We start from the raw sequence: 14,959 nt of genomic DNA, 5'->3' as shown, positions 1-14,959 counted from the left end.
AAAAAAAAAAAAAAAAAGAGACCGAGAGAGAGAATTGATCATCATCTCTCGTCTTTCATCCTTCCTCCCCTTAGTTCCGATTTCATTCTTTTCATAGTTCAACTTCGATCCAGCTGAGTCCTCCGTGTATGCGCCATGTCGAATATTTTCGCATACCCTAGGTTCCTGTGATCTGTTATTCATTCCTTCTTTCCAACCCCCTGAAGAGAATCCTCTCTCTACAACCCCAAAACACGTCTCATCGTCGCGGTTCGGCGTCAACCTGCAACTCCCCTCGTTGCCCTCTTACGTGTGCCGATCGGAGGTAATCTGCGAGGTGGATTCAGACTCGGTCGTTTAATTTCCATGCTTCAACATTCTGGGCGATAAGGAGAGCAGCAAGCAAGTGCTTGCTGCGGCAGTCGACACGGAAGGTGTGTGTTTCTGCATGTGGTCCCGTGGCTACATTCTTAGAGTCCTTCGTATGGACAGTTTCAATCGGCTTTCGTGCCGTCCTTTTCCTCGTCCCCAATAGCACTGCATCAGGAACTAAATTCTCAAATTCAATGCTTCTAGATCTAGACCCGTCCGTATCTTCCGCCAATTCGGCGCATTCTCCGCCGTTGCATACCACCAATTCTTCCCACCTGCGTGACGATTCCCTTTTGGCTGCTCCATTGACATCATCCTTCACATCGCCAGGTGCGTCGAGTCTCTCGACCACTGGTTCTCCTGGCCGACGGAACTCCTTTAGAGGCACCAGCATAACCTCGATTCCGCCGTCCACCCTCCCCACCTTGCCGAAGTATCGGGCTGCTTGGGATTCAACCACTTCGTCTCCAGAGAACAAGAAGGCTGAAAGCAGCGTTTACTATACGACTGCCTGGGGCTCCCCGTATGCTGCACCTAGCCCTCGGAGACTCTCGTGGTCATTGAGTCAGCACGCTGGTAACGGTCGAGGCTCTAGAGATAGCTCTCCGACTTCGATGCGCAGTGGTATCTACCACGGGTCCGAAACGAATAACCCCGAATTGGTCTTAACGTCCGCCCCCGAAGACCCGACTACCCAGCTACACGGCAGTATCCGCAACCGCTCTCCAGGAAGAGACATATTCGGTAGAAGAGGGGGGAAGTCTATCAAAGATTTCACGCAGGATTGGATCAACCAATATCTTTCCGGCCAGCCAAGGACCGAACGCAGCAACTGGCTGAGCGACGACTCTGGCAGCGAGGCCCCATCGTTTTTTACCGCTCAAAACCATTTTGCAGACGATCTCTCTGACGACTGGCTTGGTTTGGAACAAGATAAGCGCGAAGAAGACTTACTCAGGACTCCAACGTTGGCCGACTTTGTGAAAGGAAGAGCGGGAACTGGTAACGGAGAAGGTAGCGTCGCTCGTCAGAGGACTAAAGAATATTTGCACAGGAGAGCAGAGACATTGCGACAGGAAGACTTCTGGGGCTTTGCGTACGATAAAGATCCCCAACCCATCACTATGACGGACACGACAGAGGCACAGCTCCCCACTGAACTGGGGACCAAGGCGCTGCCTTCGGTTGAAAAGCCGCTTCCGCCTCCCCCTGCTGATGCATCGAACGAAAGCCTTTTGACTTTGGAGAACACAACAACAGCGGAACCGAAAGCTGTGAAGACGCCAGTTTCAGACAAGCCTGCACAACGAATCAGAAAAAAGATTGCTTGGCGCGGAAAAGCATGCTTCGTCGGGCTTCCACCAGAAGACAAGCGAGGCAGCGAGGAGTCTGGGTACCAGTTGTTGACTGTCGAGGATGTCAACAGGCGCCTAAAGTCATGGGAAGAGAAAGGCTATGATGTGCGCGGATTTAGTGTCGGTGCATCAGAGGATTATTTGAATACAGAATTGGGCGGTCTTAGTCGTCCCACCTGGCCCGATGCTACTGAAGTCCAGGAAGAATGGAACTCCCGGAGCTATACCGTTTGTTTTCCCAATAAAGCTGTATGGGATGCATATGTAAACTTCCTTCAGGAAGAGAAGTTACGAGCTCTGGGTGTATTTTTGGGTGATGAAGAAGTACAACCGTCAGTTTCACCTGCATCGGCCGCCATGAGCCAGATGGCACCGTTCCCTGGTCTTGTTTCCTCACCACCAATCCCCACAGCGTCTGCGGCTAGTAACCCATTGTCGCTGTCTCACCCGTTCTCTCCCCAGTTGAGTCAATCCACGAACGCCCGCAATGGTATGGGCTCTTTGACTTCTCCTGCTTCGCAGTTTGGTGTACAAACACCCTTTCTGGGGGTTGATCAGAACCTGCTTCCTGGGTATCATATTCCTTTCCAACCTACACCTCCTGCCCAGGGTTCTTTGACCCCCCAGAGTTTCTTCAATGCACGCCAAGCAGGTGCGGCGTCTACCCTTGCTGGCACACTGCCAAACTTGACCTCTATATTATCACCGGTCTCTCCGTTGAATGAACAGAATGTGTTCCACCCCGGCCTGAACGAGCAGCCTGGACTACCGAAAGAAGCTTTTGGCGATCATATGGGTTATGACATGCAAGATAACATGACGGAAGGCCAGCTATTGCGCCCTATACGCACCCCTACCGAAAACCCGGATAACTTCCATGCTTCGACAGTTGAGATCGCCCAGCCCACACCTCGTGGCCATAGTCGTGGCCACAACCTAAGCGAGACACTTCAGAAAGGCCTTGACCAATATGCGCAGTCTGAATACCACTTGGAGGAGTCGATAAACAGACAATTGGATGAAGGTGACCGCGAACCCCATGGTTTCAATGGCTCGGATATATTAAAGTCTCGGTGGGCTTTACCAGAGAATACCAACCACGATATCCAACATTTGCCTCAACATGTACATCAATATTACGGCGGAGTATACCCAGGAGATAATGCACAGGAAGGCTCAGATATCGATACTAACCCCAGTCTTTCTGGCACACCTCATGGACCGCTTGCAAGTCATATACCTTGGCATGAACCAAATCCCAGCGCTGGGTCATACGGCGGCGGACACCGCTCAAAGCTTTCGTCTTCTACTTTAAATGTTGATGCGAAAGAATTTGACCCGACGGTGCCAACTTCTTCACAGGCCTTCCCATACCAGGATAATTCCTTCCAATTCCCGGCAGCGGGCAATCCTATGTTTGCCTTTGGCTCTGGTGCGGGCTTCAAACAGCCGGCAGACTCCTTCAATGTGACCGCTCCTTCATTCACGCCAGGCTCTTTCAATGTCGCCGCCCCGGTTTTCAACCCAACCAATAACCATTACTCGGCAGACCCTGAACAGTCTTCAGGCGGCAGAACTAAGATCTTTGATCACGTCGACTTGTCCCAAGCACAGAAGCTTGCTAAAAAGTCGAAAGCTATTCCAATTGTACGCCCAGATGACGACGAACCTAACCAATACAAGGAAGAGGAGGCAGAGAATGAAAATGACCGGCCTGCTGCTCCTACAGATCGCCACAAACGTGCCCGCCGTAGTCTGGAGGGCCCTGATGGAGAAGCTCAGATTAGCGTGTCTCATGCTCTGTCAGAAAACATCAATGCTCAAGCAACCCAATTACCCAATACAACGCATGTGTCCGCTGGAGGCAAAGAGAATACTTCGCCTGATAAGGGTGATGTCAATTCAGTGGAAAGGGAAGACGTTCCAGTCCAGGACCGCAAAGCACAGGAGCGGAAAGACACACCTGTTAGTGAAGCATCAACCTGGATGCCTTCTGATACGAAAGATGAGAGTGCAGACACACGTGCGGAAGCATTAGGACAGAACCAGACAGCGACCACACAGCCCGAGCCGGAAGTAGCTGGTGACGAGAATGCTGACTTGAAGCCATCACTAGCAGTTGACGCAGCTACCCCTTCTATTGGCCCCAAAGAGAAAGAGCAATCCATACAGGAATCTACCGATACTCGCTTGAATGGTTCAGTGCTTTCGCCAGATGCAAAGCCATTTGAATTCAAACCATTCGTGCCTGAGTTTGTCCCCGTTGTTGCTGAAGAGCCAAAAACAGCTCCTGAAGACGTTGTCGAGAAGGGCGACATCGTGGCTTCACAGCATGCTGTCGCAAGCTCACCAGCTGCAGCGCTAGTCGAGTCGACGCAACCAGGAACAGGCCCATTGGATGATGAGCTGAGAACTGGCGCTCCTCAATTTGAACCAGGCGTAGGACGTCAGTCTGAAGAGGAGGAGTCCATGGATGATGAGGAACTTAACGCTGTTATGGAACAGCTGAATGAAGATTCGGATGTAGGAATTGAGAGATTAAGCACACCTCATCCTACAAACCGATTCCCTGAATCTGTTGTAGCGCCGTCAAAAGAAAAACGACATGTCCACGCAGAGATCAGGAGTGAAGCCCCTAGCCCCAGTCCAGGAAGGGGTCATATATCCCAAGCATTGAATGTGCCCAAACTTGATTTCGATGCCCAGTCCCAGTTCTCAGCGACCCCCTCGAAGAACTTCGCCTCCGTTATCCACTCGCCCATCCGACAGTTGGTTAGTCGAAACGATCACATCAGTGACTGGGACGATGTTATTTCATCGGGCGAAGATGAGAAGCTGGCAAACCGGAGCAGATTTTTCGATCGCCGCATTCATGAGCTTGTCGGCTCCGTTGTTGAGGAGCGCCTCTCTCCTCTTGAGCGTGCATTGATAGCTATTGAGAACTCCATCTCCACTATGGCCTTCGGAGGATCTCAAAACAAATGGTCCTGGAGTGCCTCTGTCGAGGGCGAGGAAAGTGATGCCGACGACGAAGAAGAATATGAGGAGCATGCGTCCTACAGAGATAGGTCCCCCGTTCGTCAGAGAGGTCGCAAACTCGACAAGTTAAAGAATGTGATTCTCGAAGCGTTAGCGAGCCGTGATGCTCAGCATGAAACAGAAAAGTCTATCAATTCCGAAATCGCGCAACTTCACCAAAGTGTAACAGACCTACAGGCTTTAACACTGAAGAAGCACTCTCAAGACTCTACGACCGATTTGAGAGAAATGATTGAAGAGGTTGTCTCGGCCCAGTTTAGCCAGCAGAAGCCTCGCGCCTCTGAAGCCGAGGAGATCGGCGCCGATAGCCTCATGCTTCAGATTGATGGCCTGAAAGAAATGCTAAGAGTAAGCGATGAGCGTGCTGAGGAGGAATACAAGAAGCGTAGAGAAGCTCAGGACTCTGTTATAGAACTTCAGCACCTTCTCAAAGTTTCTGAGGACAATGCTGCTCGTCATAGCGAGGCTGCTGAATCTGCTGAGACTCGCCTGCTCCACTTCAAGGAAGAAAAGATTCCTTATTTCGAACAGGTCCAGTCAAGGTCTGAAGCACTTGAGCAAGAACATGCCAAACTCAAATTAACTCTAGCCGAAATTTCCTCGAAGAACATCTCCCTCGAAGGTACCTTGGACGAATACCGATTCTCTAGTGATCACTGGAAGCAGGAGAGTGAGCGGTCCAAGGCCCAGATTGATGAAATGAAAATTGAAAATAAGGATCTACGTGTCACCATCGATCATATGAAGTCGCGGATTGAGGATGGATTGAGTGTACGACAAAATCTAAGCGAAAGGTTCGACCGCCTCCAGGACGAGATGGCGACTGTGACTCGGGATATTACCCGCGACCAAGCCTCCTGGCGCAGACGGCAAGAAGAGCATGTAGCCAAGTATAACGAACTCCAGGCTGCTTACAACCGTGAAGTGAAACTCCGCGAGAAGCTTGAGGTCGATATCAGCGAGCTCGAACAGCAGGAGCGAGAAGCGGTGAAGCTAAAGTTCATCTTTGGTCAGTCTCAGCAAGAGAATGCCAGGTTGGAAGAGCTAGTGGCAAACCTCAGAATTGAGAACCACGATTTAGAGTTAAAGGCAGCCCGTTTTGAGCGCGAGTTTAATGAGGCACGGGAGAGCAGTAGGGTGGAAATCCAGCGTACCAGATCTTCGTTGGAGACGGATGTCGAGGCTGCTAACAGCCAGGTCAACATTGTCCGTGCAGAGTTGGAAGCACAAATCCTGCGTCTCCAGGGTCAACTGGATAGTGTCCGGCTCGATAGTGATACCGCACAACAGCGCTACGAGATGCTGCTGGAGGAGGCCAATGAGACTAAGGCCAGTGGTATGGCCTCGATGGCTAACACTCACGACCTTGCTATGGAAGAGCAGCGCAAGCTGCATGAGCGCGTCCTCAATGATCTTCGCGAGCGCCATGCCCGCGCCTTGCACAATGCATCGGAGGATAGACAGCGAGCAGAATCTCATTTGACGGAACGCTTGGAACTGTCGGAAGATAAGGCTAAGCACCTTCAGGATCGTGTCAATCATCTGGAAGAGAAGCTCGAAATCGCTCAGTCCGCTGCTCGTGCCGCCGCTGAAGCCGCTCAGGCAGCCAAGGCAGTTCCTACAGTGTCGTCTTCCGCACACTCTACATCTCCATCGTTGTCATTCAGCCAGGGAACTATGGTCCCTGAGAAGATCTCTCCTCAGGCCTTACGTGAGTCGATTCTCGTCCTACAGGACCAACTGCAGCAGCGCGAGACCCGCATCGAGGAACTAGAGCAAGAGGTTGCTTCTTTCGACAAGGATGCACCGAACAAGCTCAAAGAGAAAGACACAGAAATCACCTGGCTGCGTGAGCTTCTTGGAGTCCGTATCGACGATCTACAGGATATCATCAGGACTTTGTCACAACCATCGTTTGATCACAACACTGTACGTGATGCTGCCATCCGTTTGAAAGCAAATCTGCAAATGCAGCAGCAAGAAAAGGAGAGGGCCCTCTCAGGACAGAGTTTCCCCAGTTTTCCTTCTCTTTCCGAGTTAACTGCATCACCACGCTCTTTACCTCTCGCTGCCGCTGCCGCATGGGGCAACTGGCGCAGGGGTAGAGAAGCCCCAAACACCGGCGCTTCTGAACAAACACCGTCCAAGCCGAGTAATGCAACTGCTTTCCTATCCGGACTGCTGACACCTCCTGGTTCCAACGCCCGACAAGCCACTGCAAACGCGACTGCTCCCGCTACAGGAGGCTGGAGACGACCATCAGAGAGTCGCGCCCTCAGAAGCATTGATACTACCCCGAGACAAACCTCAGCACGCGCGAGCAGAATGCAAGAACCACCAAGGACCCCCCCTCTGCTGCGAAGGTCAAGCTATGACCATGATGCCGAGCCTACCGACTATGGAGAGGGTTCTTGGGCAGAAGAAAACGAAAGCACGGTTGATGGTCTCGTCTCGGCGTCACCTAAAGAGACCGGAGATGGCCCATTTGGACCGCAAATAACGTCTTAGATTGTTTATATTTTCCCCCTAGCTTTCACTCTGGATTGATAGCTGATTAGCACTTCAATCCAGACCAGTATTATTACATGTGACATTATGCTGCATACTAGCTTGCTCTCTTTTGATCTTTTGCATTGTGTGTTTTGCGGTTAAGCTTCTCTTGTTTCTAATGGCAGTGGGATTACGATCTTTTTTTTCTTTGAATTTCTACACCTTTTTTTTCAATTTTGGTCTCTGTCTTTTCTCCCCCCTGATACCAATACCATCTGTATGAGTCTGCGGCAATCTTTTGTACAATTCTTTGGCTTCCAAATGTTTATAATGGACTTGACCTCTCGCTCGTTATCTTAGCACTCTCTACTTTGGTTCCCCCATTTCTCCAACAGTGAAATGGTTGCCTTGCGAGTGACTTTCGTACAGAAAATATTCCAAGCATATGCATCTGTTTACGCTTTCCCCTCTATGTGGTCCATTTTGCTACCAGCCTTGGCTGCTAGTGTGTGTAAATACAACACCCGTTAATAATTAATTGAACATACAGTAATACATTCTCTGGCATTGAACCCACAAGGCTGAGGTTGCCAGATCTTTCGTATGTATTTCCTGATCTATCCATATTATCACTCGTATAAGTATACATTAAGACAACTTTATATCCGGATCTATCCCATTAAATATAATACCATGAAACACCAGTCTATCCGATTGGAGAAGATACCCCCTCCCCAAAAGAGAGCAAACGAAAAAAGATCCATAGAATCCGACACATCCTAAGCACTCATCCGCCACTCCAGAACCTGTCCGCCCGAACGCGCGGTAACAGTATATGCACAACTCTTCGAGTTGACCACACCGTCGTCATGAGTTGACCGTTTTACTTCAAGAGAGTCGATATCAACGGGCACTTTGTCAAGAAGGAATGGCCAAGAGGGAACGATATCCGGGGGCGGATATCTGGCATCGACGCTGAATTTGTCCTCAGGGCCATCAGCCCGCTGATGAGGGAGGGAGGTCTTCTGGGTTGGCTGTTTGAATCTCTGCGGACCCGGTTGGTATATGGGGCGGCAGTTTTCGAGACAGTATAGGTATAACGAGCCGCCGGAGACGATGGCGGGGGAGTAGTTGCCGCTTGGTTCGTAGAGGGCGAGGATTTTGTGGTCGGTGGAGATGGATAGGAGGGGGGATGGGAAGGTCGCCGATGGGAGGTTGGCTGCGCTCCACCGCGGGACTGTGTCTAGCAGGTTGTATGTTATGTGTTGCTCGTCGCAGCGGCTGGATGGGAGGAGTGGGTTGAGTGGTGGCAGTTCCTCTGTGCGGGTGCCTGTGATGCCGTCTCCGGGGCGGAAGTAGGCGGATGGGAGGAGTCGGTGTACCTTCACTGTTTGGGGAGGGGTGGATGTGAGAGGTGTTGCGAGACCGATACAGTACCCGTGGATGACGCCTGACTGCAGTGATGCGACGAAGTAGCGTGGCGTTGGAGGAGAGGTCTGCTGGTCTTCTTGTTCTTGTTGCTGGGTGGCGGGGTATGATGGGGGGAGGAGTCGTAGGCCTCGGAAGATCAGCCGGTATTCGTCCTGTCCTGCAAGTGCCACTGACAAAGCTGCTGAGTCGAGGTAGATCCGGTTGATGTTTGCTCGCCAGTAGTTGAGGTCGGGTTGGTTTTGTGCGAGGTCCGGACAGCCCAAGTACCGCACTCGGGTGGGTTGATGAATGGTTGTTTCCTTGTTGATCGAGATACGGAGGAGAGTGTCGTCGTCGGTAAATTCTAGGGAATCGATGACGCCGTCTGTGTCCTCGTACTGGCCTCGTGTGGTGCTGGTCAATGAGCTATCTTGGCCTAGTACATATTCTGCGGGAGACAGAAGATGCTGATCCTTGCGAAGGCTGTAGATTTGGATTGTTCTCCCCAGCCCTACGGCGATAAGGTCCCCTTGAGAGGAGACAGCGATACTCTGTTTTGCGTATCGCTGGTTGATAGACATGCAGCCTGCGGTTCCCCCTTCTAGCATGGCACGGGCGACAGAGGTCCATTGCGAACAGAGTGTCATACACCGGGAGTACTCCCATGGACTTGTCAGGTTTGCACGCTCGTAGAGGGTCGCCCGCCCTCCTTTCAGAGTCACGAGTTTCCGTCCATCAGTTGAGGTGCCCACCACAGTGGTAGCGGAGCATTCATGGGGGAGGTCCCGTTGGGTCACCGACTTCCTAATATCCTGTCGGCAGTGCAGTAGATTCAAGCGGGTGATCTGTGCGAAGTATGTGGTCCATTGATCTTGAGTCAGGGTGTTTATCGTTGGAGGTAATGACACCGGGACTTGCTGTAGAGCTTTGCTGAACATGTATGGTGCCGACGCCGCACATCGCCAGGAGCGACATGTCTGCCGTGCAGCAATATATGTTTCCACATCGAGATGGAGAAGGAAGGACTGGACGATCTCTAAAGGGAGATACGCAGCCATTGCTTGCGAGTAATGATGGCGTGGGAGAGGAAGAATCAGGTATCTAGACTGAAAGAGATAAGATTGAGACTGCTCAGCAGTGATGGATGACGATAGGTGATATGTATATAGTTCATTATTATTCTACCCCTATGGTTTACTTTCGTCGGTGAGAAGGCGCCGAATATAAAGACGAGTCAAATGCAGTGATAGCTGTCAAGGATACCGCTGAACAAAGGATCGGCATCCGATGCGTGAACGTATGATGCAGTTCAGGATAAAACCAGGATGTCATCCATATGTATCGCGGTATCGGTATCAAGTTAGTGAAGTGCACCTGGCGGACGAATGATAGACTCGGCAGTCCCGTAGTTGCGTGATGGTGGGCCGATCGGAACTGGTGATAAACTAAGTATAATTCCCGACAGCAGCCAAAACCTTGCCGTGACCCGAAAGCCGTGTACACGAAACTCAACCTTATAACAACGGTCATTAAGAGACCACTTGGTTTGGTTGTCAACACCGCCACACGTAATGTTGTACAATTAGAACCCGTGCCCAACCTCTTCGGCCGCCATACAGGAATTGGCGGTATGGCTAGTAGGGCTTTTAAATCCTGAACATGATGGAAGACAGTGCCTCGATTGGGTAACGTAGGTAAACAGTGATGACTGTTTGCGCCGTGAAATCCGGTTATACACGAAGATCCGACTATTTTTCGTTGACCGCATATTTACCAGATTCACCAGCCTCACTTAGGCCGTGAACCGGAGGTATGGCGGTGATGATTCGGTCAGCATCGGGATTATGTCGGCGCTTATCGACTAATCGTGCGACATTAGGATTGCGCACTTCCATTTGTCCTTTGGTAAGGTTAAAGGAAATGAACAACTCGCAATAAGCCCCGAGACGGATTCCGCTGCGCCGACAGAGACTGTATCCGGTCACGGCCCTCTCAGATAATGATGTTCTTCTCTCGCTTGTACAGGTCTTTCAGAAGTTTCAGCTGATTAACGCCCATACTCTGACGAGGAACGCTATTTGGTAGATCGACAATGGCCTTCCTCATTAATGCCAGACCGAAATGGCCAAAGAAGCCGACAATCCTTTCAGCGGAAGATTTGAGCATGGCCGAAAGCAGGATAACATGTGTCTCCTGAATCTCGCTCGGGGGAATCATCAATATCCTTTGCATCGCATGCCAAAACATGTGGTTGGGAAATGGATTCTTCCGCGGGGTTTTTCCAAAATTGCGCAGAGTGAGCGCCGCAAACCCAGCACCAAGAGCTGTCATTCGGTCCATATGGACCTGTTCGCTGATAAAAGGACCTCCTGGTGCTTCACGCCACCATCCTAAGGCACGCCTACCGGCTTCGGTCTTTTCATTGCCGTAGAATCCCCAGAGTGCCGGACAGACGACGCGATACTTGGCCCAAAGTATGTCAACCATATGATGACCTTTATAAACAAAGGCGTCCATGGAGAAGATCTGCGCAGCTACAATTCCAACTGGCTCTGCATGGCCAGGGTTGATAGAAGCTTCCGTGATTAGAGACGAGATTAAAGATTTCGAGAATATATTCAGGGCGTAGATCAACAAAGCCGGCACCTTGTTGTCATCGGAATTGGCAATGTCCTCTGGCGGAAAGGCCATGAATTGGCGGATATCGACAGATGGTTCTGGGATGGAGGCAGCCTTCTCGAGAGTCGCGCGGATTTCTACGAGCTAGAAGGAGTGCTTCTGTTAGCTTCCCAGTCTCTCATGCATTGTTTCTCTTTTGGTGGAGATGATCACACGTACCTGGCCCTTGTTAGTACCCTTTCCTTCTCGTAGCTGGCCGACACATTTCTTGATGGATCGACGCATGTCACCCATGTTCTGTTTGACCACCGCGTTGGATTTTCCTTCATCCTTCAGGTATTGTCTAAACTTCTTGAGATGCTGGTGCAGCTCTACATAGCGTGCTTGCACATTGATCTCTTCCTCCGTCAAACGCGCCCCACCGACCTTCTTCTGTTGCTCTTCCCGTGATTTTTGTGCAGCTTCAGCTTTTAGCCTTGCCGCTTCCTGCTCCGCTTTCTGTGCCTCTGCTTGACGCTTCCGGTTCTCTTCCTCCAATCGTTCCCGTTCTTTCCGTTCCTTTTCCTCTTGCGCTGCCCGTCGTTGCCTTTCCGCCTCTGCTTCGGCCTTCTTTCTGGCTTCCTCTGCCGCCTTTCGTTCAGCTTCTCGGCGTGCAGCTTCTTCCTGCTCACGGCGTAGTCTTTCTGCTTTCTCACGCTCGATGCGCTCCGCCTCCCTCCGGGCTTCTTCTTCCTTACGGCGATTCTCCTCCTCTACCGCTCGCTGATGCACTCGCAAAGTTTCTTCGGCTTCCTCCAGTACTTGGTCATGTAGTTTGGCAACTTTATCGAGAGCTTCATTGTGTTGGGCTTCTAGTTCATTATCGATCCGATCAAGAGACTCGTAGAAGGACCGGCGTTCATAGGCTTTGACTTTCTTCAATTCGGTATTGTGAACGCGGAGTTGCTCCAGATCTCGAGCCAATTCTAGCACGAGTTGCCGGGACGGACTGTCCAGCTCTTGAGGGTAACTTAAGCGCCCCATCTCGCAGGTGTGCACGTGGTAGGAAAGCTTTGTCGTAAAAGCGATGTGTATCCCGAAACGGCTTACCAGGGCTGGGGAAAAAGGTCAAAAGTGTCAAGGGAGACTCCAAAAGAATGTCTTGCAAAAGATGCCCAATCAATTGTGCAATGTGAGTTTTAGAACATATCTTGTACACAATGAATGACCAGTAGAACCCGCAATTCGTTATCCAATGACCCTGGGCTATTCCGGAAATACTTATATTCCGAGTATGGAAACCCTCACATTCAATAGAACCGTCAATCTCGTATAACAAGGGGCTCGCACACTTATAATAGCAGTCAATGGCAAGGAGTCGAAGCGGTTAGCTTGGTGGCTCCGACAAAACGGGGCAGGCCTCGGACTTCGAGAAAGTAGTCGGTGCACTACCCGAAAATCCTGGTAAACGATTGGGAAACCAGGATGAATGCTCCCGCAGTATGCGGGATGAGGATATACTGAAACTGAAAAGGAGCGTGGCCACGGAGTAGCTGTCAATAAACAGCTTCACGAGGGAATCTGGTAAAGTCTCCGATGGAATTAGCTGTACGCGACCTTTGTTTGCAGTAGAATGCTTCGTCAAATCAAATGTGACTTAGTCATGATTTTGGAATGAACCACATGATGGTTAGTCAGCGAGGAAGAAATATGATACTGAGTTACACATGTGGTCGTTATGGGTAGCCGTAGGCAGGGTGCGAGGAGCCTTGAAAATTAGGAGCTGAAGATCGTCAAACAACTCAAACCAACAGCTTCACTGTCACCATCATTGGATCTACTCGCATGATTGTCCATTAGTTCGGCACCCCGTTCCTCGGTTTGAAGGGCGGGAATGGGGCCCTTTGCATCATCATGAACACCACGAGCGTATTGAAGAAAGTAAGCCTCAAGGAGTCAAGCCATACTCTCGGTCAGTTGACCAAAAACTTTTGCCATCCGATCAGAGACATCTTCGCCTTCAGGTTTCGGTGTTAGATTGAACATTAATCTGTCTCTCACAATACGAACAACGAAAACACACTGGATACCGCAGTTGTCCAATCTCAGTCTTATCCGGAGCCCCGCCAACAGCTATTATGGGTCTCTTTGAACCCAAAAAAAGGGAACTATTGGGCCGGTCGCAGTGTAGGCAAGGATTATCAATACCGATGGAGACCAACTACGCCCGCATGAACCTTCTGGTAGGCCGGTACTAAGGTAATACCCCGATACAAGCTCGCTAGACTGTTCTGAGGCTAGTGAGCAAAGACCGGAGATCACCCAAGGTACCCTACTATGAATAGGTAATACAACGGTCTCCTGACTTTGAAGATGCACCCAACCGGCTCATTCTAGGGGGAGGATTTTAATTTTAGCAGGATGAGAATAGTTATGCTTAAATCTTCTCTCATTCCCCATGTGGTATGCTTCCTCGGGTATGGTTGATGGTGCTAATTTTCCCTCCAGGTTTTCTTATAAGGGACTAAAAGGGAAAATGGAAAGAAAACGATCCATCCAGCGACAGGAGCGAACCAAGATGCAACCACGTCTGAACCATTGGACAGACCTTAGGTATTGCAATTCTGGTAACTTTGTCTTAAATACCTAATGACAAGCTAAATCAGGTAGCTCAAGTCTTCGACTAGTTTTCTTTGCCTCCTACCTACCTCCTACCCTTATCATCCATCGTAACCAACGATTGTAGAATCGTCAACAAATAAACCAGATAAAAGAGAGGGGGAAAAAAAATCGCCTTCTTCCCTAGGTGAAGCATAAAACTATTCCACACCATCTATTAGTCTATATAGCTAGGATGTACGATGAGTGCTTGTTTTGATTACCTTTCCAACGGTTTTGCTGGTTTTTTGTCTTGTCGTATTTTCCCCCACATCGCCATTTGGGGTACTTCTATAGGGTGTACCTACTGTATGGATGGTATTGTTCACTTGATCCGACTGATTCCCATTATACCATTACCAGCACCACTACGAAGGAAGGTCGTACACTAAAGCTCCATATCCTTTCATTCTCTCAATCTTCATCTTCTTTCTCCTCTACCCTCTACTGCCCTTCATCTCCCTCCTTCTCTCTTCTTTGATTCCACCCCTCCCTCTTTCCTCTGATAGCAACTTCTCCCATCATTCCTTCAGGACTTGTCAATTATTGTTCACCTCGTGATTCTATCAGATCATTTGTCTGTGTCATTCCCTCTCTGTGGTCAGATACTTCGTGCTTCTGCCTCGTATATTTCGGTCCACTACGAGAAAAGGTTACTTGACCGTCTCAATCTTTCGATCAGGGGATGAGCGTATCGTCCTCATAACAGAAAGACGCCAACTCAACAGCTTCTGATCTTCAGACTGAGTTGCCCCCCCCTTTTCATCATATCTGGACTATTGAGAAGAGACCCCGATCTCTTCCATACATTCCCCATCAGTGAAGAAAACGTGTTGAATCCAAAAAGCCAACAAGCGATAACATCAGAAATCGCACAAGCAGAAAAAAAAAAGTCAGGAAAATCTCGAGGTTGTTTTCGCGGAAGTTTTTTTTTGGGGGTTTCAGACCGTGGTGTGGCCTGTATGGCAATTGAGGGTCAACCGTCAGCTTTCCCATCCGCTTATTCGGTTCCCCTCTCTGCTTCCTTCCCCCCAAACCCCCCCATTCGTCAAGCTTCA

General features: G+C 50.1%; 3 protein-coding genes across 3 annotated transcripts; 1 reads left to right on the top strand and 2 right to left on the bottom strand.

Moving 5' to 3' along the window:
• The first annotated feature begins 424 nt into the window (after positions 1-424).
• Positions 425-7,742, top strand: BDV37DRAFT_185392 (putative myosin class II heavy chain (MHC)). Its single transcript, XM_032079562.1, has one exon. The coding sequence runs from the start codon at positions 546-548 to the stop codon at positions 7,251-7,253; it is 6,708 nt and encodes a 2,235-aa protein (XP_031938623.1). The 5' UTR covers positions 425-545; the 3' UTR covers positions 7,254-7,742.
• Positions 7,635-10,235, bottom strand: BDV37DRAFT_185410 (F-box protein). Its single transcript, XM_032079563.1, has one exon. It carries the CDS (start codon positions 9,701-9,703, stop codon positions 8,015-8,017), a length of 1,689 nt encoding a protein of 562 aa, XP_031938622.1. The 5' UTR covers positions 9,704-10,235; the 3' UTR covers positions 7,635-8,014.
• A 402-nt stretch (positions 10,236-10,637) lies between these two features.
• BDV37DRAFT_285856 (putative RNA export mediator Gle1) lies at positions 10,638-12,287 on the bottom strand (the record flags this gene model as incomplete). Its single annotated transcript, XM_032087810.1, has 2 exons — positions 10,638-11,408; positions 11,484-12,287. The coding sequence occupies 2 exons, from the start codon at positions 12,285-12,287 to the stop codon at positions 10,638-10,640; spliced, it is 1,575 nt and encodes a 524-aa protein (XP_031938621.1).
• Positions 12,288-14,959: the final 2,672 nt, after the last annotated feature.

Source organism: Aspergillus pseudonomiae, assembly GCF_009193645.1.
Source record: "Aspergillus pseudonomiae strain CBS 119388 unplaced genomic scaffold BDV37scaffold_66, whole genome shotgun sequence".
Lineage (NCBI taxonomy): Eukaryota > Fungi > Ascomycota > Eurotiomycetes > Eurotiales > Aspergillaceae > Aspergillus > Aspergillus pseudonomiae.
This window is presented reverse-complemented; position numbering and strand designations above follow the sequence as displayed.